Source organism: Dryas octopetala, chromosome 3, assembly GCF_963921425.1.
Source record: "Dryas octopetala chromosome 3, drDryOcto1.1, whole genome shotgun sequence".
Taxonomy (NCBI): domain Eukaryota; kingdom Viridiplantae; phylum Streptophyta; class Magnoliopsida; order Rosales; family Rosaceae; genus Dryas; species Dryas octopetala.
This window is the reverse complement of record NC_141368.1, coordinates 18,779,273-18,806,250: the sequence shown is the minus strand read 5'-3', so window position 1 is coordinate 18,806,250 and position 26,978 is coordinate 18,779,273. Positions and strand designations below refer to the sequence as shown.

General features: G+C 39.6%; 2 protein-coding genes and 1 pseudogene across 2 annotated transcripts; all 3 read left to right on the top strand.

Moving 5' to 3' along the window:
- Window positions 1–5,314, top strand: LOC147291570 (uncharacterized). Its single transcript, XM_086235978.1, has 9 exons — window positions 1–9; window positions 810–907; window positions 1,341–1,457; window positions 1,521–1,606; window positions 2,116–2,844; window positions 2,987–3,135; window positions 3,511–3,735; window positions 4,170–4,319; window positions 5,003–5,314. The coding sequence occupies exons 1-9, from the start codon at window positions 1–3 to the stop codon at window positions 5,312–5,314; spliced, it is 1,875 nt and encodes a 624-aa protein (XP_086092104.1).
- Window positions 5,315–7,496: 2,182 nt separating this feature from the next.
- Window positions 7,497–9,512, top strand: LOC147291569 (uncharacterized; annotated as a pseudogene).
- A 4,184-nt stretch (window positions 9,513–13,696) lies between these two features.
- On the top strand, window positions 13,697–17,632 carry LOC147291568 (uncharacterized). Its single transcript, XM_086235977.1, has 2 exons — window positions 13,697–16,093; window positions 16,211–17,632. Exons 1-2 carry the CDS (start codon window positions 13,697–13,699, stop codon window positions 17,630–17,632), a joined length of 3,819 nt encoding a protein of 1,272 aa, XP_086092103.1.
- The last annotated feature ends 9,346 nt before the right edge of the window (window positions 17,633–26,978 follow it).

Genomic DNA, 26,978 nt, shown 5'->3' with positions numbered 1-26,978 from the left:
ATGGCTTGTGTAAGCTTCTATTAGCTACTTATGCTTGATATGAGAAACTTGAGTGAAAAGTATTAGAGTGGAGTGGAGACCTTAGTTAGAAATAGGACAATTTTATTTAGAAGTAGAGGAGGAATACAAGGCTTTAGTAGATGTCTAAGACAATAGGACTTAGGAGTAGTGGCTTTTAGTATTGCCTCTTACTTACACTTAGATATGGGTACATGCTATATATATAGAGAGTAGATGAACCCTCTTGACTTCTCTAGAACATCTATTAGCCACATGCTACTAGTAGGTTCTAGAGTATACTACACTTTTAATTATGTTATAGTACATTCTTATATAAGCTTAATATTCTAGACTCTTCTTTTATGTGGAATTATGTAGACTTCTCTAGTTAAGATAGTTACTAATAGATTTATCTACAATACTCTTTCTTCTTATCAAGCTATCTTCTAGATTTTTAGAATTATGTAGAACTATGTGGAATATTCTAGCTTTAATTGGTATGGGCTTTGTGGAAGTCTCTAGAATTTTGTAGTATTTTCCAATAATGTGCATTAATTTTTAACACAGGCCATAACCTGCTATTTTTTTAGAGATTTATTGATCCATTTAATTCATCTATGTACTGCTATAGTAGTGCATCTTGCATGTGTATGGAGAACGTACACTTTCGAATTAGAAGTGCAGCATTGAGAATTTGATGGAGTACTCACAGCCTGTCAATCAAATGCTAACATAGTATAGGAAAGCTTTTACAACATCAACTGTCAATCAAATGCTAACAGGGTCATTTTTCTGATTAAATTTCGCAGATTGAGTTCAACATGGAGGTGCTTGCCGGTTCCTCTCCAAAGATGGTTGCTATAGATGCTGCAAAAAGATTAGGGGCAACATGGGTGATTCTTGATAGGTTAGTCACTAATTAAAAGATTTGAAGATTTTGAAAATGTTCTGCTCAACTCGTTTGCGGGAGTCGTGCAATCTAGTTTCAAAGTTCACTTTTTTACTTTGCACAAGAAATTAATTCAGATAATTAAAAATGTTTATGATATGTATCCAGAAAATTGGAAATTTATGAATCAGCCTAAAGAATTTTTGTTAATTAGTCAATCATTGATGATTGATTGAGGCTTTAGTAGTAGTTATGGTTTCAAATTTTAAAAATCATGGAAAAATCATGCTGCTAGTACTTGTGAACCTTTCATATATGCTTAAAACTTGCAAATTTCCACAGCATGGTAAGTAAAATAATATTTCTCATTGAAAACAACTATGCATCTGAAAACAATGAAAAGTAAGAAAGGTTTGGAATTTGAAAGCTTCTTTTTAATTTGCTGGTGCAGGCAGATGAAGAAAGACAAGCAATTCTTCATGGAGAAGTTGTCATGTGGTATATCAAGGATGAAACGTAACAATTCAGTTGAACAATTGAGAGGGCCAAAACCACTTGGGAACAGCAAGTCACTCACCACAAGACGCATCACAGACCATGCGAAATATGAAGAAATGTCGAAGGGGAACAGCAAACCACACACCAGGAAACGCAGCATCCATGTAAAATATGATGAAATGATACCAGGAAGTCCAGAGGATCAACCTTCTCCTAAAAGTAAGAAATTTTATCACAAGTCATTTCACTGCCCTAGGACTAGGAGTTCCAAACTGCATACATAAGACACAACAACCCTTATAATGTAACATTAAGATAGTCTAGGCTAGGCAAATAATTTTAAGTCAATATTATGATACTAAATTAAATATGGATGTGAACCTTTTTTTAACTTTTTTATAAGAAATATATATGGATGTCATCCATGATCACCAGCTTCTAATAACACAAATATAAAATCCTATGATTCGAAAAATCATTCATTAATGTAAATGATCACCATGTCTAACAATGAGCATGAAATATCTTATGTGTGACACCAGTTTGATTTCAAAAAGAAAAAAGAAAAACCAGAGTTCGTCTAATTTGCAGATTTCAATTTCTTCTTTTGGCCTGATATAAAATTTGGAGTCACTGTAGAAATTTTTGGTATATTGTCGTACATAATTTCACATTGCTTTTCGTCAGTACAAATGCAAGAACATAATTAAGACTGCACATTATTTTAGAATCTCCAAGTCCTCGAAAGACCAGTTTTGGCAAAGAACAAGGTGGGGATGGCCGTGGACACCCATGGCCTAACTATAGAAAATCTACCACATTGCATACCTCCTCATCAAGTGAACAGCTGATGACTAGTGTCTCAAGTTCAAGTCTGGGGAATACTGAAACCTTAACTCCTAGTCTTGCCCATCATTTTCAAGAGGACGAAATCGCTATAAATACTGAAAGAGGAAAAGGAGGAGAGAAATCCCCATTTCCAATTGCTGAGAGTCAAGCAAGGGATCAAAAAGAAACATACAATGCCGGGAGCCCGGATGAAGATAAACAGCATAGCTACAAGAATGATTGGATTGGAGAATATCAAACAAATGAGGAATTTAGAAATTCAGAGTGCACAGTTTGCAAAAATAGAAGGCCAAAGATTGGATGGAAGAGTGACTTTACTTACTCAGAGCTGCTAGCTGCTACAAATGGTTTTTCGGATAAGAACTTCCTGTCTGAAGGTGGATTTGGTTCCGTTTACAAAGGAGAACTGAATGGGATGAAGATTGCTGTCAAGCAACATAAAAATGCAAGCTGCCAAGGAGAGAAAGAATTTAAGTCTGAAGTTCATGTACTCAGCAAGGCAAGACATGAAAATTTGGTCATGCTGTTAGGATCATGTTCAGAAGGAAGCAAGAGGCTCCTTGTTTACGAATATGTTTGCCATGGTTCATTGGATCAACATCTATCAAGTAAGAAGGAAACAAACTTAAAATAACCTATAAATTTAAAATTCTTTAAAATTTTGGAAGCACCAGGTGTTTTCCTTAGTACTTGGCTGTTACAGAATAGAGAAGTCTAACCCCTACAATAATATGTGCTAAATTTATGCAGAGCACACCATCAGACCTCTCAATTGGGATAAGAAGATAAAAATTGCTATTGGAGCTGCAAAAGGCTTACAATACCTGCATGAAAACAACATCATCCACAGAGATGTGAGACCAAACAACATCCTCGTGACACATGATCATGAATCCCTGGTAACTAAACAAAATATCTCTTCTTTTAATACCAGCATTAAGATCCAACATACCCATTGATATCGATCATGATGTAGTTACATGGGGTCAATCCAGGAAAATCAATTTCCTAAGACAGAGTCGCTAATATGTGACTCGAATTCAATATGTAGTTCTTTTGTTTTTTTCCCTTAAATCTTATACAATTAGTAAAGAAATAAGATTCATAATAAAAATGAAACATCATTAAGTTTCTTTTGCCGTAATTACTGGACTCGATTTTAGAAAAACCATTTGAGCCAGAGTGCACAAACTATCCGATACCCTTAAACCAATCCTCATTGTGTAACCCAAATAACCACTTCCACGAACCATCTAACATGTTGTGTTTATTAGCTAGGAGATTTTGGTCTTGCAAGAACTCAACATGATGACTCAGATCGATCATCAGACACAACAAGAGTTGTCGGAACTCTGGGATACTTAGCACCAGAATATGCAGAAAGTGGGAAAGTGTCAACCAAGACAGATGTTTATGCTTTTGGGGTCATTCTATTACAGCTTATCACAGGACTGAGGCCTACTGACAAGAAGCTTGGAGGAAAAAGTCTTGTGGGATGGGTAAGAGCTTCCATACCATAAATCTTTATAAATATGTATTCATATTACCATATATTGGTAATAAATATGTCTTTTTAAATAGCACTCTACTCCTCACACCTTCAAGACTTCAACCACCAAATAAAAAAACTGCTTTTCAGTTTTCATATTCTCTTGGACTCCTATTTTATTTTTTTTTAATCTTAAAAAAGCATGTTATGTTTGATAGCTTTTGAGGGGAACAAATAAAGAAGGAAATAATTTTGCAAATGAGATCTGTGATTACTTCAAGTCCTGATAGCCTATCCACCACTGGTCATGACATGCAGACAAAAGAAACACTAAGTACTCATAATGAAACAAAATAAGAATAAAGGAGCAGCCTTCTAGTATTTCTCTTCACATTTCCTCATTGTTTTTATGAATTATAAGCAGTTCTATTACTTTCTTATCAGGCAAGACCACTATTAAAAGAAAGGAACTACCCAGATTTAATCGACCCCAGGAATGTAGATTCGCATGATGTTCACCAACTCTTTTGGATGGTTCGAGTGGCAGAAAAATGCCTCAGCAGGGATCCTCACAAGAGATTAACTATGGATAAGGTATGTCCACGTGTGATTAAAAGTAGACTATGGATATACAAGTATGTCTGCATCAATATCATGTCCTTCAAAACAATAACTGCAATATAAGCCTAAAACTAGGACACAAGATAAATAGTGGAACTGAACAGGCATGAAGATCAATATCAAATTCTGGATACCAATTAGCTAGCACTATCTTTTTTTTATTGGGTAAGCCAATTAGCACTATCTTATTTGTTAAAAGAATAAATAGGGTGCACATGAAAAATAAGTGAGACCAAATATAAACAAATAAAGTACTAAGACATCAATTGGCATAAAAAAAATTTGGAATTTGGATCATGAAAGTCATGAATTTCACCAATCAACATCATCAAATACACATTACTAATCAATACAAATTTATGCCTTATATAGTACTAACTATATAAGGCATAAATTCTTATCCAAACTGATGTGGCATTTTTTTCATGTATTTATTTATGGACTCACTCTAGATGTTACTTATTTACAATTCAATAGCTAAGAAATTGACATGTTAGCGGCCAAATGAGTTGGTGACCAAAAATTTAGATAATAATTGGTGTCTGTAGTATTATTAATATAAGTATTGTCCTATTCATTGATTTGCTCATATATCATAAGTACAAAAAAAGCTAAGACATTAAATCAAATGGGTTTGTTGTCTGATATAAATGCAGGTAGTTTATGCTTTGAATTATTTGAATGATGCAAACCCAGTTTGTAGTATCGGAGACTTCTCACCACCACAATCGGAATCGGCTGCAAGCATGCCAGGCTCTTGTGAATCACACGCTGATACTGACACCTTTAGTATAGAGATTACTCCGCCAAGAATGAGTCAGACGACTGGAAGTGGAACTGGAAGACTTTTACCATCGCCTTCAACTCAATCCACTTCTTCAGAGAGGTCAACCATTTCTACAGTGTCTGACCAATCCACCTTGGATAGTACTGGAAGTGTTGAAGAGAAGAGGGAACTACCAGAATAGTATTAGTGGTGGACGTACATTTTGGTTTCTTTTTGTTAAAAATAGTACTACTACTGGTGGAGTACTTTAGGATGAGATGATGGCCATTTAGAATTTAGACCACATCATTGTCAAAATCATGAAAGTCGATGGAGCTTTGAGGGTTGTATTATGGGAGCCCTATAGGCTAGAGAACCACTTTTTCACCATGGAGGGCAGGAGGACTCTTTGACTTTAGGCCAAAACGTTCTAATTTCTTTTTATTTTATATATGTGTTATTTGATATCACTAGCTATATCAGTCATATCATATTATATCCTTTCTTTTTCTAAAACGAAAAAAATTAGAACACTAAGTCACTAACAAGAACTTATAAATTTGAACTTTTATATTATAATTAGCTGAAAACAGAAACTAGGTAATTATCAATGTTTATGCCAAAACTTGGTCAGTCGAGAGTAAATCGTAAATGCCTAGCTATGCCAGTCTTTCCTCTCTCGAGGTGCTTTCTCTAATTAAGGCTGCATAACTCTTATTGTGCCTAGGTTTATTCCTTCACTCCTACGGTAACAAGATGGATCCAAATATGGATGAGGGTCGAGGTGTTAGTCTGATGGGGAGGTTATTAACTACGCAGGAATACAATGGCCCGACGATGGGTAGAAACGCCTGCACACAACTAGTTATCTTTTAGACGGAGAGAGATCTCAAATTCGTTTTGGATGGTGGTTATATTGGAGAAATTATTCTGTATAACCGCTATATTGACACGTGGTATAGCTGGTCTATTTGTTATAATATGAGTGGATGTTATTAATAGTACTATACCCTACTAATATAAACACATCGTCTAATAATACCCTTACACGTTGGATTGGTTGTACTACTTTGCGGTATATCGGTTATATCCTATAATTTTTCGTCATATTGGCTCTTTGAGGATCAGATTTTTGTGGTACTCTAATAGATTTCGTGTTGGAAATATGTCTTAAAACCAATGGTAATTGGTTGATGTGACTAAATGGACAGGGATGGATCATCATAGTATGCTCCAGCCCACCCTAATATATTATTATTTTTTTAAAGTTATGTATGTATTCAGCCCACAGCCCACCCCAACCCAATTAAAAAAGACAAAACACTTACACACGTCCAGTCCAGCCCACTGCCATCTTAATTTTTTGTTTTAAAAAGCTATGTATTGAATCCCACTGCTCACAACCCACCCAAATTAAAAAGGAGAAAACAAAGAAACATCACCCCAACATATTGTCCATCATCACAGAGACAAAAAAGAGCAACTAGCCAAAACTTTATTCTCTTGTCTCTATCGCCGACACGCAGTGACCTGTGGCCCCAATCTCTCTAGTGCTCTGCATCTGCTCTCACGTGCCTTTCTCTGCAAGTGCAACAATCAACATCTTCTCTTGCCTCTTGGTATTTATAATTTCTAACTCTATTATATTTCTTTTGTTTTTAAATTTAATTTAGATTTAAATATTTGGGCATTGGAGCTGAATTTAGATTTTTTATTCTATTACTAGGGATTTAATTGAAGGTGTGAATTTAGTCATTTAGGGATTAAGTTATGCATACATTAAGACTTAATTGAATTTACAAAGTATTATGGAATGTGTATTTTAGTATTTATCAATTTAGGGATTTGATTTAGGGATTTTCATTTTAGCATATCCTTACATATCATGTTTATAATATATGGTGAATAGGTTTTAGTTTATCATGTCGAAGTCGAATCATCAACAAATTCTGAAGAAAAGAAAAAGTATATATTCTTTCATATTTTAAGAAAACAAACGATCCTTCTTCATCTACACCAATTTGTGATGAGCAATATCATTCTGAGTTTCAAAGTGAAAGAGTTGAGACTGAAAGAGTCGAGGTTGATCCAAATATGAGATTACTACTAGTACTCTTGAACGTGATCCATGATTACGTCAAGCAATATGGAAGTATCCTGTTAATGAACATGGTAATGTTCGAAGAGCTTATATTCACTTAGGACCATGTCAACCGAAATTAAAAGATTACCCTTCCTCTTTTGACGGACGACAAATGTGCTGATTTCAAGCTTTTTGGTATTCTCAATGGCCTTGGCTTGAGTATTCAATTAGTAGTGACAAGACATTTTGTTTTCCTTGCTTCCTTTTTGATACTAACCCGCCTTCTCATCCTACATTTACTATGGATGGGTATCCAAATTGGAAAAGGGTTAATGATGGGAAAAAATGTGGTGTTTGTAAGCATATAGGGTATGTAAACTCAACTCATCATCAAAATATGCAGAATTGGGATCTCTTGAAAAACCCCTCTACACATATTAATGTATAGATGAATACACAATCATCAAAACAAGTGGAGCAAAACCGATTGCGTCTTAGGATAACAATAGAGGCTGTTAGGCTTCTAGCAAATCAAGATCGACTTGGCTTTTTGAGGTGATGATGAATCTAGTAGCTCATTCAATCGAGGCAACTTCATTGAACTTGTTAAAATGTTTGCAAAATTGAATACTAACATTGCAGATGTTGTCTTAGAGAATGCTCCTCATAATGGAAAGTATATTGCACCTGAAATTCAAAAGGAAATCCTACATATTATGGCTAACAAAGTGAGGAAGAAGATTTGTGAGGAAATTGGGGATAAACCATGCATATTGTATTCTTGTTGATGAATCGGTTGATGTATCTAGTAAGAAACAAATGACTATTATTTTAAGGTTTGTTGATTGTAATGGTCTTATTCAAGAACGAGTTTTGCCATTGGGAGTGTTCCCAACACTACATCCATAACTCTTACGAATCATATATGCAAGGTGCTTTACTAGTTACAATCTTCAAGTGAAAAATATGCGTGGCTAATGATATGATGATGCTAGCAATATGTGTGGTGCATTGAACAGGTTACAAGCATTATTCCTTCAAGATTGCCCATATGCATATTATGTGCCTTGTTTTGCTCATCGCCTTCAACTAGCTTTAAATGTTGCAGCTAGAGGTGTGTCTGATACTTGGGATTTTTATTCAATGTTAACTTTCATTGTGAATTTGTTGATTCTTCTGTCAAGCATCATTGTGAATTACAAGCTATTCGGCAAGAAGAAATTCAAGATTTGTTAAATGCTGGAAAACTTGAGACAGGTACAGGAAAAAATCAAATGTGTGTTTGTCACGAGCAGGAGCTACTCGTTGAAGGTCTCATTTTCGTTCTAGTAGAAGCTTAATTGAGTTATTTGCTTCAACTAGTACAATGCTTCAAACAATGCTTCAAATAATGCTTTTAAGTGGAATCAACGAAGATATACGTGGGGAAACCAATAGTCTTATTAATTGGATGACATCTTTTGGTTATGTGTTTAACTTGCTTTAATTTGTTGAATAAAGTTATGGAAATCACTAACTTTCTTTCTCAAGCATTGCAGAACAAATCTCAAGATTGTACGTGCTTTGAATTTTGTTTCAACAACAAAATTATTTCTCCAAGAGTTGAGAGAAAATGGATGGGATACTTTTCTGAAAAGTGTAGAATCATTTTATGAATTACATGAAATCATTATGCCTGATTTGGGTGCTCGTTATAGGGTGGGTACAGGTCATTCTTGTCAACAAAGGAATTTTATAACAGTTGAACATCATTATCGTGTAAATGTATTTTATGCTGTTATAGATTTTCAATTGGTGGAGTTAGATACTAGATTTAACCCCTGAGCAGTGGAACTTCTTACTCTTATCTCATCATTGGATCCTCGTGATAGTTTCAAATCATTTAAAACTGAACATATATGTGATATTGCTATGAAGTTCTACCCTCAAGATTTCACTTCTGCTAAGTTAGTTAGTTTAAAAATGGAATGCCCCTTTTAGGTAGACATGCGTTCTGATCCCAAGTTCCATAATACATCTTCTATTTCTAATTTATGTCGTCAATTAGTTGAAACAAGGAAGTCAAATTTCTTTCCCATGATATATAGCTAGATTGATTTGTCTAGTATTGACTCTTCCTGTTTCTACTGCAACAACGGAGCGAACATTTTCATCTTTGAAGATTATTAAAAGTCGACTTCGAAACAAGATAGAAGATGAGTTTCTTGATGATTGTATGATTCTCCACATTGAAAGAGAGCTTTCTGATACTATAAGTACAAATTCAGTAATTAAGGATTTCTATGTTTTGAAGAAGCGCAAGATTCAATTTGCATAGTCTTATCTTGCATGTATTTGCATTGCATGTTTCATTGTTTTGTTGTTGTTTTCTAGTCTATGTTTTTGTATAAATATGCATTTTGAGGGATAAGGCTCACTATGTCCCCCCCTAACTAGATGTATCTTTTTTATTCATTAATGAAATTTCATCGTACCGTTGATTTTTTTTTAATTTAGCCCCCCTGAGTTCTAAATCCTAGCTCCTTCCCTGTAAATGGATATATCAATTAAGGTGGTAACACATTAATTAATGGACATATGCATTATTCATTACATTGAGAACTTTAGGATCAATGTCTAAATGAATAAATAAGTCTATGGAATCTAAGAGTAGAACATAGAGACCCATGTTTGCTTGATGAATAGATTCCTAAACATTCCTGATTAACGAAGGGATCGAATGTTAACTGAGCATTAACATTCTGATAAGACTAGCACATGCTAATGCTTTCTCACTTGAGGAGATGGTGAGTCTCATGCCATAGTATAGGGACACTAGAGTAAATACATGGATGCATATCAGGGAACGTAATCACTAAACTTAACCGCATAACAACTTTAAAATCATAATAAAAAGTGCAAATCTCGTTGTCAAAAGAAACTTAATAATTGTTCTTAAGCAAGTAAGAAACAAAAATCAAGTTCTGTACAACTAGGTACATAGCAACAATCCCGAAGCTCCAGGAATCCTCCATTTGGAAGCTTCATAGCATACGTCCCCACATCTAGCATTGAAACCTTGGCTCCATTTTCGACCTTGAGAACAAGCTCCCCTCTACTGAGCCTCTTAGTCCTTACTAGTCCCTAAATGGTATTACACACATGACAACTAGCACCATAATATATGACCCAAGCAGAATTTGAATCAATAGTATTAATGGACTCTATGACAAGAGTCTTGGACATACCTTATAAAGTCTTGTCCTTCTTGAGGCCGGGATGCAAGGTAACCCTTGCAATTCCTCTTCCAGTGGCCATCCTTAACGCAATGGAAACACTTTCCTTCGGCTCTTTATTCTTCTTTTGGACATTCTCCTTGTGCTTGAGGCCAGCACATTTGCCCTTGTCTTTCTTGGACTTGGAAGACTGCTCTACTGCCAGCAAATTCTCCTGTAGCTTGGCTCCTTTGTCGTTACCAACATGTTCACAAGTTCAGTCATGGAGACGTCCATCTTGTTCATATTGTAATTCACAACAAATTTTGAAAATGACTCAAACAGAGACTTCAATAAAAGGCCAGAAATAAGATCTTTCTCAACTTCAACAGCAGCTTTTCTAGCTGCTCAATGCGATGTATCATCTTCAGTTAATGGTCATGAACCGAAGCTCATAGTTTATAGATATCAGCATATAACACTGTGCCTAAAGGGGTAGCATCCTCAACATGGTTCACATAATTAACTCTGTCTTCAGGAGTAGCATCCTCATCAGGGGACCTAATGGGTGGTGAGGTATCCAGCACATAGATGGTCTTCTTGGAGGTTAACTATTCTTATGTTTCGATACCAATCCAAGAAGTTGTACTTAGTCAGAATGTTCTTACCTAATATCTTGGAGAGTGGCTTAGACATGCTAGCTCCTCACTACCGAAAATGAATTAATAATATAATTAGTAACTTATTCATTATCATATACGTCCATCAGAATATAGGGGCATACTGAAATACTGATGTGCATCCCACTAGTTGTTCGGAATTCCACAACCCACAATGGAATTCTAGAGCCTCCAAGACTCCTAGTGGGAATTGGACACTCACTACTCCTAAAGCAATCTCACATAATAGTTAAAGACTGCTTCCAAAAGAAATGATACAACCACTCTTGTCCATTTACATCTCATGTGATTACCAGGTTAAGCTTAACCCAACATTCCAGCAGTTATAAGCTATATTTATGGACCCCACATAATAGTTAAAGGTGCACAAAGACTTCCTACCCTACAACATCTTATGTGTGATAAACAAGTAGACTAAAAAAAACATTTAGCCATATATGGAGTCTAACTAAATAATTAGGGTAGCCTCATTGCCTATGACGATGGAAGGTCACGATAAGGACATTCTTAATATCCTTTTTACTTTTCAAACTTAATATTTTAATGAGAGAGTCTTTTATATTTCGGTCTCATTATACATGCATGCAAATAAACTATTTATTCAATTTTAGCGCCTTTGCTCTTGCAATTCATTTTACTTTCTTAACGGCCCGATTTAGTGTACAACTCATTATGTCTCACATAATCATTTAATAAATCTAATTTAATACATTGGGCCTTTTAGTGATGGCACATGATAATGGGCTAACGTTTTTTAAAATAATCTTTTAAAACAGTTATGCCCAATAGATTTGGTGTCAATTGTAATAACCCTTCTTAAGAATGTGTGGCTCTCCTCCCGCTTTTGTAGGAGTTTTTCCAACCTAACTTCACGTTAGGGTTTCCTGGCTCCTTGTGCCAGTTTTTGTTCCCTCCGGCGGCGGCTTTTCAGTGTTAAGTTCCGAACCCAACCTATTCTTGGTCATCGGGGAGATCAGTGCCATGGATTCCATTGAGTCTGCCTTCTCCAAACGTTTAACTCTGGTTGAAGGGGAAGAGGAGGAGATTCCGATTCGCAAGCTGGGGGCGGAAGTTAACAAAGAGGTTCTCCGGAAGAGCTTGGTGGCGAAGGTCCTAACACCCAAGAGCTTCAATCGGCCTGCCTTCAAAAACACGATGCTGAAACTCTGGGACACTATGAGGAATGTTTCCGCAAAAGACCTTGGACCAAACCTATTTCTCTTCACCTTTTCTTCCGAGGGGGATAAGCAACGGGTCATTAATCAAGCCCCTTGGACTTTTGACAAAGCTTTGGTTGTTTTGGAGGAACCTAATGGTACAGTTGCCCCGAATGCTATGGCTTTGATACATGCCGATTTCTGGGTTCAAGCACACAATGTGCCACTATTATATATGACGGAGGAAGTGGGGATGCTGATCGGGAATGGCCTGGGGACGTGTCTGGAAGTCGGGGGAGGATATGAGCACCACTTGGTAGGGCAGTTTCTTCGTATTCGGGTGCGACTCGACACCACGAAACCACTACCTCGGATTAAAAGACTAACTCTGGAAGATGGGGAAAGGGTTGAAATACAACTGCTCTACGAACGGCTTCCAATCTTCTGTTATGTTTGTGGAAGGATTGGACACAATTTCAAACAGTGTGATTGTACCACGGATTCTGACCGTGCCGACCCCGGAAAGCAATGGGGGAGTTGGCTGAAAGCGGAACCAGCATTTACAAAGTATCGCCCTGTCGAGGCCAACGGGCAGGAGGCTGAGGACGAAAGAGAAGAACACACGGTCCAATTGATTGGCAACCAGGGATCCATTATACCAGCTTTTAAAGTGACACAACAAACCCGTGTGTCTCGGGAGGAGCTTGCTGCTATTGGGGAACAAAGGAGACAGCAGGAAGAGGCTGCACGGCTGAAACGGATAGACGCTTTGAAGAAAACTGAGGGAAAGCAAATGCGACATGAGGAGGAGGACGTAAGAGGTCCGATGGTCGATGTAGACCTCATTGGGGCACCACCAGGGGGAAAACGAACGGAGAGAGAGGGGGGCTCTTCTACGTCGTTGGGCACGGAGTTGTTGTTAACTCAAATTGAGACCTCTGAGAGCTTAACCCAGAGTGTGGAAAAAGATATTTTCAACCTTGCACCCCTTATCACCTCTAAGGAACCGCAACAAGCCTTGGCGACACGGAACTCGCCCTCCCAGGTACAAGTTCAGGACCTGGGGAATCTTATGCGTGACACTTTGCATGGGGCGACTCCTCGGAAGCAACATTCTAAGGCCAAACCTGGGCCCCGACAAAGAAAAGACAAGAATGATTCCAGTCCAGCTTCTATGGATTATGAGGCGGCTAGTGTCTTGGGGGGTAAAAGGAAAGATATGCATGGGGAAAGAGACATGATAGTGGGGTCACATAAGAAGGGTCGCTCTCTCCAACCGTCTGTTGATACCGGAATTATAGCAGGCTCGCCTAGGAGCCAAGTGGTGGGACCGGGACAGCCGGCCCACCACAAGCAATGAAACTCTTAAGCTGGAATGTTCGAGGTCTCCGGCATCCTCGAACATTCGCCTCTCTCAAGCACGTCTTGAGAGTTAATATGCCGGACGTCATTTTTTTAATGGAGACAAAAATGACGGAGTTACAAATGGAAAAGCTTCCAATTTTTTTGGGACTGAAAGGTGCTATGCGTGTGGGACGACGGGGGCTGGGTGGTGGTCTAATTATGTTGTGGCGGCATGGCTGGCATCTTAACCTCCTGTCTTATTCCGTGGGTCATATTGACATGTTTATTAAACAACCATCTGGCTCCACTTTTCGTCTCACTGGCTTTTATGGGAACCCGGTGACTAATCATAGACATCATTCGTGGGAGTTGCTGAGACGACTGCATGGGATGAGGACGGGTCCTTGGATGGTTTTTGGGGATTTTAATGAAATTGTGACTGACTCAGAAAAAATTGGTGGCTTGGTGAGACCCCCAGGGCAAATGGGGGCCTTCCGGGATGTGCTCCTAGAGTGTGGTTTATCAGAGGTCAGTGTTGCTGGCGATTTATTCACTTGGGAGCGATATCAGAATGGGGAACTTTGTCTTCGGGAACGCCTTGATCGCTGTGTGGTTAACTCCAGTTTCCGGAATTATTTTGAGTATATTATGGAGCATCATCTTCAGATTCCTGGTTCCGATCATCTACCTATTCTTGTTGAGGTGCAATCACAGTGCACTTCGACTAGGGGGCTTCCTCCCCGACGCTTCCATTTTGAGCAGCAGTGGTGTTTAGAGGAGGGCTGTGAAGAGGTCATCCGTGATGCCTGGAATTTCTCTCTTCCACGCAGCAGCTCGGTGCCACAAGGCCTGCATCACTGTGCGTTACAACTTAAAAAATGGAGCTCGAGGCTCTATGGGGGGCGACGGATACAAATTAAAAGGCTACAACTTGAGCTTGAACAACTAAAGAAATTCCCTCAACCCAACCAAGATCCTTCTCGCAAAAAGGAGATCACACGAGAACTTGAATCTCTAATTGAAACCGATGAAATTTATTGGAAGCAACGGTCGCGCATTAAATGGCTACAGGAGGGGGATAGGAATTCACGGTTTTTCCATGAATCAGCAAAAGAGCGGGGGCAGCGAAATTATATTGCAGGTTTGTATAATAATCAACAGGTGTGGGTCACCGACAATGCTCAGCTGGGGGCTCTTTTCTGTGATTTCTTTACTGATTTATTCACCAGTACCGGTGGGGTGGATATGGACAGAATTCTTTCTTTAGTGGAGCCCAAAGTGACGACTGAACAGAATAACAATCTTATCCGGGCGTTCACTCGTGTGGAAATTGAAGCTGCATTGAAGCAAATGTACCCCACCAAAGCCCCGGGTTTTGACGGGATGCCTGCGATTTTTTATCAAAAATACTGGTCAATTGTAGGTGATGAGGTTGCGGACTTCTGTCTCAAAATTCTAAATGGGCACGAGAGAGTCCGCAGTGTCAACCACACTCTCTTGGCCCTTATCCCGAAGGTGGCTCTTCCTCAAAATGTGGGTGATTTTCGGCCTATCAGCCTATGCACCGTTCTTTATAAGTTGGTCGCCAAGACTCTTGCCAATAGACTGAAGCAGATCCTCCCCCAACTCATTTCGGAAAACCAAAGTGCTTTTGTTCCGGGGCGCCTGATTCTGGATAATGTTCTTGTGGCTTTTGAGACGACCCATGCAATTAAGACCTTGCCTGCGGATGGCACCCCGAAAATGGCCCTAAAGCTGGATATGGCTAAGGCGTATGATCGTGTGGAATGGGAATTCTTACGGGCGCTAATGGAAAAACTGGGTTTTCATGAAAAATGGATCTCTCTGATTATGGATTGCTTGACAACGGTGAGTTTCTCAGTCCTTTGGCGGGGTGCCCCGCTGGGGAATATTTTACCTCAAAGGGGGCTACGGCAGGGATGCCCTCTATCCCCATATCTCTTCCTCTTGTGCGCTGAAGGCTTTACCACCCTGCTTAATAATGCAGACCGCCAGGGAATGATAAAAGGAGTGAAAGTTGCCCCCAATGCCCCAGAACTGACACATTTATTCTATGCAGATGATAGCTTACTCTTTCTTGAGGCCACACCAGGAAGTGCCTGGGCGATAAAATCCATGCTCAATATCTATGCCGAAGTGTCTGGCCAATTGGTGAATTTCTCTAAATCAGCGGTGTGTTTCAGCAAAAATACTGACCATTTAATTTCAACTATTATCTCTCAGGTTCTGGGGGTGCCGAAAGTGGAATGTCATGAAAAATATCTTGGCCTCCCCAGTGTGGCGGGGCGAGAGCGAAAGATCATTTTCCAATCAGTAAAGGAGCGTATCTGGAGGAAATTAAGTGGCTGGAAAGAAAAGTTTCTCTCTAAGGCGGGGAAGGAAGTTTTACTGAAGGCAGTGGTTCAGGCTATTCCTACCTATTATATGAGTGTTTTTCGCATGCCTAAGGGTGTCTGTAAGGAGATTCGTGCGATGTTCTTTCGGTTTTGGTGGAGTAGTGGTGTAAAGGGGAATGGTATACATTGGCTACGATGGGAGAAATTGTGCACCTCCAAATTGGATGGGGGTTTGGGCTTCTGAAACTTTGAGCATTTTAATAAAGCCCTCATTGCCAAGCAGGGCTGGCGTCTCGTGCACTCCCCTGATTCTCTGGCCAGCCGGGTTTTGAGAAGCAGATATTTCCCTCACGGCTCTTTTATGAATGCCACCATTGGCCAGCGACCCTCACTTATTTGGAGGTCTCTCATTTGGGCTCGTGGTCTGTTAAAGGATGGCATCAGGTGGCGTGTTGGTAATGGGTGCAACATCAAGGTATATCATGACAAATGGCTTCCAACACCTGTCACTCTTTCGGTGCAATCTCCACGGCTCCTTCCCACTGACTGTTTGGTCAGCGACCTCATCACTCCGTCAGGTGTCTGGAACAATGAGCTGCTTTACAACTATTTTTCGATGGAGGAAGCCGACATAATTGCTTGTATTCCCCTTGGCAGTTTGCATCACCCTGACCGACAAATCTGGCATTATACTAAAAATGGGCTTTACAGCGTTAAGAGTGGGTACTGGCTTGCCATGAATTCGGCGACCATTTCGACCCTCCCCAGCTGCTCCTCTCATCGGCCCAATCAGCAACTCTGGCGCACTTTATGGAATTTGAGAATCCCGGGCAAGATCAAACTCTTCCTCTGGCGCTGCTGCCAAGAAATCCTTCCATGTAATGTCAATCTCTTCAATCGCAAGATCATCCCTCGGCCTGTCTGTCCTCGGTGTTGGAAAAAACCAGAGACGGTCCTTCATGCTGTTTGGGGATGCAGTGCTGCAAAAAATGTTTGGCACTGCTCTGTTCTTGGTGAGCTGGTGCGCTGGTACAGGGAGGGAACCTTCACTGATTTTTTCCACTCAATTCTACTTGTTCTCTCCAAAGCCGAGCAGGAGGAATTTGCGTTTATCTGTTGGGGCGTTTGGAATATGAGGAATGATTTTGTGCATACTGGCGTGGTTGGAGATGGATTGCATCAGTATACCCGCATGATTACTTTTGCTACTGAATACAAAGAGGCTTGGCTTCGCCTCCAACCGAGCCCCATGATGAACAGACCTATGGAAAAATGGCAGAAGCCTGCGGAGGGTGTTTTTAAGATCAATGTGGATGCAGGTGTGTCTACACGAACTCGGGCGTGTGGTCTGGGGGTGGTGGTTTGGGACAGCTGTGGGGAGGCTCTTCTCGCTGCTTCCAAGCATATCCCTGGCACCCATTCGCCACGCGAAGCTAAACTCATGGCGGCTATCATGGGGCTGCAACTTGCTTCAGATCTTGGTCTTCACCATATTGTTTTGGAAATGGATGCACTTGATGCAGTGAACTGCATCAATGAACCTTCTAGCTGCCTGGCAACTGATGGGGTCCTTATTGAGGATGTCAAACTCCTTTTAATGGGCTTCGCATCGACAACCTGTTGCCACTGTCGACGAACCAGCAACAATGCAGCACATCACCTTGCCAAGTATGCTGTCTCTCATGTTGGCTCTCTTATTAATTAGTCTTAATAACTGGCCAAATTGGCTTGCTGTAATTCTGCATAATGATGCAACTTGAATAAAAATTACAGCCTTCTTCTCTCAAAAAAAAAAAAAACAGTTATGCCCAATAGTCCAAATATCCTTATTATCAAATTAATTATTAATTAAATAATTTGGGTGTTAAATTTCAAAAATAAAACAGCCCTAATATTTAATTAACTAATAATATTATATTATCAAATTAATTAAATAATAAATAGATGGATAATGGCACAAAAAAATAGGGATGGGATAAACCAAATCCAAAATTCAAAGAATTGATGGATAATGGCTATCCTAAACTTACCCAAAATCAAGGAGGATGACTAGGAGTCAAATCCCCAAGCCACCCCCACCGCACCTCTCCAAGAGGTGTCGTAGCTCCTCCACACATGGTGTAGGCTGATGTCTGCCGGCTGACCAAATTCGGCCACCTTCCAACACCATCTCGCTAGCCGTTTATGCGTTTTGGCACCTTTTCAAGTACTATAAAAATTTTAAAAATTTACAAGAAAATTATCATGAATTCCTAGTCATATTGGCTGCCTAAAATATGTAGAAGATACATACATATGGCAGCAAAACTTCTGAAACAAAAAGGGTTAGTAAACAATACTGAAAAAGGCTAAATTTACATCATTTTGCATTAATAATCCTATCACCAATTATACTAATGATGATTGTTCATAAAAAAACATAGATATAGCATATAAAATTGCATGAAATTCATACAAATATATAGAAATGCCGCGAATACCAAAGACAAAATCGAAATTGCATAATTTGCACATATATCAATTACAAAAGTTGGCTCCCTTCCACCAGTTGGTTCTTTGAGCCACTTAAGTGTGTGACTTGTAATTAGTCCACGCTAGATATGTATTGAGAGATGAACTTGGAAGAAGGAGCTAACTTTCTCTATGTAGCTTAGGCTAAGAAAATAAAAAAACACATAATGAAACCTACCGAGACTTGTATTGTGCTATGAACTACATCACATAGGTCTATTTACAGGCCCTGTACGTGGACTAACTAAAGCCCACCTACAATGGCCGACCGTGTGGAAGAAATGGATAATTAGTTTTATCCATTTGACTTGATATTTAACAATTAAATTAACTCTTAATTAATAGGGTTTTTTTTCTTAAGTCTAGTTCACAAATAAGGCTGATAACACAGCCCACTTGCTACAGAAAATTCCAGTGCGGTTCACTTTAATGAAATGCGCACAACACAGAACCTACTGAGCGCTTGGTGAACAATACCGAGCTTTCTACAATTTTCACCAAGCGCTCGAAAATTGCCACTATCAGTCAATGACAATAATTGCTATTGTGCAACAATAACTATTTGAAACTATATAAAAATAATACTTTTTTATATCACTTATGCCTTTTCTTACATAAACATGTCAAAATTTAATGAAATCAACATAAAAAATACTATTCAAGTTTATGAAGTCACATCCACCCGTGTTATAGCCTAAAAATGACTATTACTAATTGTCACTGTCAGATAGTGGCAACTTGCCCAGTTTTTTTTTTAAAGGTGCTTTCATTAAAAATCCAAAATGAGAAAGAAATTTAACTCAATCCCCAGCTGACCCAATTAATTAAACTTTTTTAACTAATTTAGTCCATACTCACCATCTGGCTTCAAGTTTTAGAATAGTCAACTGCTATGGAAATGAACTATTCCCCTCTCAAGCAAGAGTCTTTTTCCAACCCTAGCACCCAAGCCAAGCTTCATTGTAGCGGCTAGGGTTAGAGCTTTTCAACTCCAACAACAACATTTGGAGCACCATTCTCTTCCACTTGATGCCATAACCTATAACTACCCAATAAGATCACACATATGAAGGAGATCACGACTAGCCTGCCTAAGTCCTTGACACTTACGGAGAATGAGGTTGAAGCAATTCTTCTCATAAGACCTAATCTGATGGGGCAAATAACTGCAAATAATCTTGGACCTAAGCTCTTACTATTCATTTTCACCTTTACGGAGGATAAGGAGCAAGTGATCAGGAAAGTGCCATGGACGTTTAACAAGGCGTTGGTAATCTTGTAAGAACCGAAGGGTAGTATAGCACCATCCCAGATGAAGCTGAAGTTTGCCAACTTTTGGATTCAATACCATAACCTCCACTTTAATTTGGTCCACTTCCATAGGATTGAGAGGTATGCCATGATAGGTTTCCTGCTTCCATTCACAATTTTTCTTTTGGGCCTAACCTTTAATTTTATTAGTCTCTCCACTAAGAAGGTTTGACTGGTTAGCTAGGTGGGACTTAAATAGATGCCCCAGTCCAGAATTGTAGCACTAGGCAATGGCATGGACGTATCGGGGGAAAAACAATTTTGTCTCCCAAGTGATTGGGGCAGATAGTGAGAGGTACTTAACCAGGGAGGCAGTACAGGGAGCTTTCATCAATTATTTTAAAGAGTTTTTTTCTTCTGAAATGTGAAGCAGTGTTGAGGAAGTCATTGAAGCCATTCGCACCAAGGTATCCAACGACATGAATCACCGACTGCTAATGCCTTGGAAGGAGTTAGAGGTGGATATTGCTTTGCAACAGATGCACCCTACCAAAGCACCTGGGCCCGATGGAATGCCGACATTATTTTATCAGAAGTCTTGGAATTTTATTGGGAAGGACATAGCTAGATTATGTCTTGATGTACTTAATAATGGCATAAGTATTGCATAATTAAACCGCACAATCATTACTTTAGTGCTGAAGAAGCAGAATGCTGAACTTGTACGTGCAAGACTATAGGCCTATTGCTCTCTGCAACGTTTCATACAAGCTCATAGCTAAGATGATTATCAATCGACTGAAGAAAAAGCTTCATGCCATCACCTCTGAATACCAAACTGTGTTTACTCCAAGTCGTCATATTATTATTGAGGAGTGCGGCGCCATTAAAGGAGTGGCGGCCTCGAGGGGAGGACCCTCCATCTCCCATTTTTTGTCTCCAATGATAGCCTCTTGTTTCTGCATGCCCATATTGTTGATTGTCACAATCTCAAGGCCATGATCTTTAGCTTCTATGAACAAGCGGCGCGTCAGAAATCAATTTATTCAACCCACACATAGACCAACCTTAAGTCAAACCATCCAAGGTGTGTTCTCGGTCCCAGTTGTTTCATGCCATGAGAAATATCTGGGATTACCCACACTTGCAAGTCGAAACAAACGAATTATCTTCTAGGAGGCTAAAGAACGGTTGGGGAATTAAACATCTCAAAGGGTGGAAGGAAAAACTATTATCTGTAGCTGGAAAAGAAATACTTATAAAATCTGTTGCTCTGGCCATGCCCATGCATATGAGCTGCTTCCGCATTCCCGATGGTATGTGCTTTGAATTAGAAAGCATGATTGCAAATTTATGGTGGGGTAAGCATGGCAAGCAGAAATGTTTACACTAGCTCAGCTGGTCCAAGGTAGGAAATCCAAAAACAGAAAGGGGGCTTAGTTTTCACGATCTTCGCTATTTCAACCAAGCCCTCCTTGCTAAGCAAGGCTGGCGCATACTCCGAGCTCCTAAACTTCTTGTGAGTTAAGTACTAAAAGCTAAATACTTCAAGGACTCCTGTTTCATAAACACCACCCTTGGATCCAAACCATCTTATATGTGGCGAAGTTTATTATGGGGTAGAAAGGTGTTGGATGTTGGGCTCATTTGGAGGGTGGGGGAGGGTCACTCTATTTTTGTGTACCATGATTGAGGGTTGCCAATTCCCTCTACTCTGATGGTATCCTCACCTATGATTTTGGACCCCAATTCTGTTGTGGCTGATCTCAAAACTAGCACCAGTGCTGGGGATGTCGACCTAATAAAACTTGCTTTCTTCCTGCATAAAGCCCAAGTTATTCCTGCTCTCCCACAAGGTCAGCTCTCTCTCCCAGACAAACAAGCATGGCATTATACCAACAATATATGGGCTATACACTGTCTGGTCAGGTTATGAAGTGGCTAGCTCCAAGCCTCTTGAAAGCCAAATTAGGGGAAGACTACTCCTCTAGCTCTCCCAGTGGGCTTGACCTATATTGGAAGAAGATCTGGTGGCTGCAAATGCCATCAAAGATAAAGGTCTTTATTTGGAAGGCCATGCATAAAATTCTTCCTTGTCGATTTTCCTTGGGAAAATGGCATATTGGGCAGTCCTTTGGGTGTATTAGATGTGAAAAGAAGGTAGAAACTATAGTCCATTCTCTATGGGAATGCAACAAGGCAAGAGAATTCTAGCTAGGATGCCTTCTTCCTCTGTGTGGCGGTTCACCTTTAGCGTCCTCTCTTCTTCTCATAGCTATTTATTGTAGTATGCAACACAACTATAGGCCTAGAGCTTGAGTGGTTCTGCGTAGGGGCATGGTCTATGTGGCATGATCTAACTGTACTCTGCATGGTCTTCCCTTTTTCCAAAACAGATGACTATCTCCTTGAGTTTGTCGCAGCAAACACTTGCCCCAAGCCCGCCCCAATGAGGCCTACTACTTTCTGGGAACCTTTCTTCAAACGTGGTGAAGATAAACATAGATGGGGCTGCCCCTACAGTCGTGATATTCAGGGCATCGGGGTGGTTGCACGCGATGATAATGCTATTTTTCTGGTAGCAATGGCAATGCCTTATCAATGCAACTGGACGACACACATCACAGAGGTACGGGCTATTCTTGAAGGAATAAAGCTAACTAAAGAGCTAGGGCTCAGGCAATGCATTATAGAATCAGACACACAAGAAGCTGTGAGATGCTTCACGAGCTTGGATAATTTCTTTGCAGCTTGGATATTTGTTGAAGTGGCTCGCGGCCTCATGAATTATTTTTCTTCCTTTTCTTTTTAGTTTCATAATCACTCTTGTGATAAGGTAGCACACTTAGTTTCCCTTCATTCTCTTAGTCGTGATGACGTTGTACTCTGGAGGGATAACTTCCTCTCTTGGTTGTTCTCTGCCCTCATTCAGGAGGGCAATGATCTTGGCATAGAGCTTTAATGCAAGTCTAAGCACTTCCAAACCACAAAAAATAAAAAATAGTCTAATATACATTTCTAACCATCTCACACCTATTGGCATGTGACATCTTAGGTTCTAATTAAATCCAACAGTGGCTTTAGAACATTTATCTAACCAAAACTCAACAGGAGAAACATTACCATTTTGCCTTTGGACCTACAAACCACGAGTGATGCATATATATTAAGAGTGCTGCTATTTGCACACCTTTTTTTTTTTTCTTTTTGCACACCCCCACTAACTTATTTTGTGAAATTACTTAATTGACACAAAGAGAAATTACTTTAAAGGACAACCCACATCATTTGAAAAAAAAAAAAAAAAAAAAAACTCTCCTTACACACCTCAAACCCAACACTCCTAAATCACAACTACACACCCCACCCTCAACCTCATCTCCAACCACAACCAAAACACACCCCACCCGTGACCCCACCTCCATCCCAAAATTGCCGACACCCACCTCCTGCCATCAACCCACCTTCATCGCCGCACATGCATTCTCTCTCCACCATAGACATTGGAAGTTGGAGACATGCCCTAACCTAAAATTTTTGGATTTGAATGTAAATATAATGTTTTCTTATCTAATTTCAATTGGTTAATCAATCATAATATATTTCTCGTCTATTTGCGATGATTTGAAGTGAAGTTTTTTAGAGTGCAAGAGTGAATTTTCTAGTTATTCATTTTCGGATTCACAGGTCATTCGGCACTGGTCTGCTGAACATTTCGGTTTCTTTCGGTAGTAAGCTGCCGAACGAAACTGAAAAGTTCGACAACTTAGTACCAAACGAAATCGAAATGTTCGGTAGCTTACTACCGAATGAAACCGAAATATTCGATAGACCAGTGCCGAATAACCTACGAAACCCTATAACTCAAACCCGAAATTTCAATCTTGAAATCCAGAAAACTCGCACCCCAATTTATCTCAAACAGAAAAAAACCTAGATTTGCATATGAATCAAAATAATTTAACTTAAGGCATAACTATGGTGTTGACAACAATGGCTAGGATTGGGTGGGCGTGAGGTTGGGGGTGGGGTGTGTATTGTCTGAAAGGGTTGAGTGTGTGTGTATTGTTTGAATAGATTGGGTGGGGTGTGTAAGAGAAATTTAGTAAGATTAATGAGATTTGGGGTATTTTGGTAATGAGAGAGGTGTGTTAAAGGAGAAATTTTACATTTTAAAAAAATAATAAAAGGTGTGTAAGAGAAAAATGTGTGCAAAAAGAAAAAAAAAATTGTGCAAATAGTAGCTCTCTATATTAAATATATGTATGTGTGTGTGTGTGTAAGACATATATTAAACATAAAAAAATTAAAACAAAAACAAAATCAAATCATTAGGCTTTAGAACATCTGTCTAACCAAAACTCAACAGAAGAAACATTACCATTTTGCCCTTGGACCCTACAAACCACGAGTGGCGCATATATATTAAATATATGTGTGTGTGTGTGTGAGAGAGAGAGAGAGAGACATATATATTAAACATAAAAAAATTGAAAAAACAAAATCAAATCATTAATTCACATGTTTTTTTTAAGTTATGTAGCTACTTTGGTTGAAGTTTGATGAATGATTTGCTTTTGGGCCTTTTTCTCAACCAAAAAAAAAAAGTCACGTGGTGTTCATGAATCAGCATCAAGGCTTGGTGGGATTGTAAAAATAAGTTACCAAAACCAAATAAAATTAAAATTGGTAAGAATGAGTGGATTCAGTAAAAACCACACCAAATGGTACTCCTAATCCACACCACTATACACAGTCTACACCAGAAGACAATAGAAGTGTCAAGTGTACAAAAATTTATCAGTAGCTGCTGACAAAAGAATAATGGTTATAATTTTTCAATTTTTCAGTCATATCCTGATTCATTGGCCTTGCATATGAAGATCTCAATTATTAAAGTTCTACCAGTTCCAAGACATATTCCAAAAAATTAAAGAATAAATTTGTACAAATTGGACTTCAAGAGATACAATTTAACATACCTAGTTGCACCTATTTCTGTTACTTTCTGAAACTCCTTTTTGTTTAAATTTTAACACCACAAGAATTGAGCAAATAAAGTAAATAAATCTATTTAGGAAGCACATTTACATTCCGATTTACCCAAACCAAATTGGAAGAAAATTGTTAAGCGTAATTAAGTGGTCGAAAAAGGCACTAGAAGGGTCGCCGTGCGTGGCAGCAATTAAGTGGTCGAGTGAATTGGGTTGCAACTACAGTTGAGAGTGGAGACGACTAGAAAAAGCCACACGCACACGCCAGCATGCCCCTTCTTTGAGGCTTTTCAGGATACAAGTAACCTTCATCTTTGAAAAACGAACATAAAACATGTGAATGGGTGGGTAATTTGGGGAGTGGGGGCAGTTGCCTACACCCACTTTTGATTGAATTCGTCACTGTTGCGAACTGAACGCCGGTTTGGTATCCTACTCAATTTTTATTTTTTTTCAAAAATTAAGATTTTATTTTTTAAATGTGAGTTTTTTAAATTAATTTTTGTAATTTTAAAAATAATAGCAACTAAGTTAGAAAGAAGTGTAAAACAATTTGAGAAAAACGATAAAGCTTAAAAAGAGGACTGTTTTTTAATTTTTTTTCTAAAAATTATTTTCGAAATGGTTTATCAAATATGTTTTCTTGACTAAAACTTTTTTTTTTTTTTTTTAAAGTTTTTGAATAAGATAAACAAGCCCGAAGTTTTACCTTACAATATTTAATTAATGGTCATTTTCACCAGTTATGAATTAGTTTTTGGTTAAATGTTTTACATAAAATTTGTTTATGTAGTATCAGAATCCCCTAGTGTAGGTTAACTTAGAACCACACATACAAACTCTCAAGTCATCCAGAAAAAGGATCATGTTTGTGGGAAAACCCACATCGACCCGAACAGCCAATCACAGCTCGACACGTGGCTGGTCAAACATCCACCTCGGAGTTGATTCTCAGTGGTCAAACTTTGACTTCCACGTCATCACTGATCAGCACTTCCTCTACCAGCTCAGACCGGATCTCCACACCGCCCCTCCTTGTTCGGTCCGAGCCGAACCGATGATCTTCCTTGGGATCGAGTGTCCATCTTCCCACGATCATCCCGGCTCGGCTCGGCTCGGCACACGAGATGGCTTCCTTCCGAGTTCTGGCGTCGACCAGTTAGGGCTCGGAAAGACTCCAATCTATGGACCGGCTCGGCTTGGAGTCCCATGCCCGATCCGACCACATATGGACTTCGTGTCTTCGCATGGGAACATATGTTCGTATCGGCTCGGCTCGGCTCTCCGCCGCCATTCCCAGGAAGATCACGCTGGGACGAACCGCCACACTTAAATGCACCTGACACATTCTTCTGACAGATAGAATATCAGGCCTGCATTCATGAATGTTGGAGCAGTCTACCTGAACCTTCCAACCTTGCATTTAATGGAGCATTCAATGCAGCATTCAATGCTGAGGAAGCAAGCAGCTGAGCATGCAACTAGGTCTAACCAGGTGCGTGGGTCTCTGGCAACCATTCATTCACAGGCAGGTAACTTAATCATTAAGTCTTCCTTTGCCTATATAAGACACCACATATGCACAAAATGAAGCACCTAGCAATCCACCAATATACACGCAAAAACACTTGCATTCCCTTCTACAAAAAAAGCCTACCCAACTTGCTGAGAATAACCCAGAACATTTGCCTTGTTCTTCCCATTCTCCCAAGTTCTTCCTTTGTTCTTCCTCACCCACCATCAAACATCATCACTGATTTCATCATCGGAGTGTGTTTGGCTGGTACCACACCGGTCCATCTCCTTTGATCTTGTTTTGTCTACAGGAAGATCTCAACCAGCATCCACTTCATCATCCAACAAAGCACCTGATCAGCCAGGTCAACTTATCTAAGTTGTTGCATCTACCTTACGAGAATTTGCATCAACAGATTGGCGCCGTCTGTGGGAAGCTGACTTCAGCCGTTGTGTTCATCACCGCAAACGCTAAGCTCTTCCTCCACGCAAGTCATCATGACTACCATATTTCGGGACACCAGTTCTTCTTCAGGAGCGTCTCAGAATGATGAACAGCATCAGCCTGAGACACCTGAGAAAACGAGGGGAGCACAACTCCCCAGGACGCCAAAGTCCAAAGGTCCCTCCAAGATCCGAGCCGCTCACAAACTCCTTAAGGAGAGTCAGCGACATCTGGCCGCTGAGAATGCACTCCTGAAGCAGAATAACGAGCTGCTCGCAAAACAGGCCGAGCTGGCCGGGGAACTTGCACGCCACCGTGCTCAACTTGAGAATAGT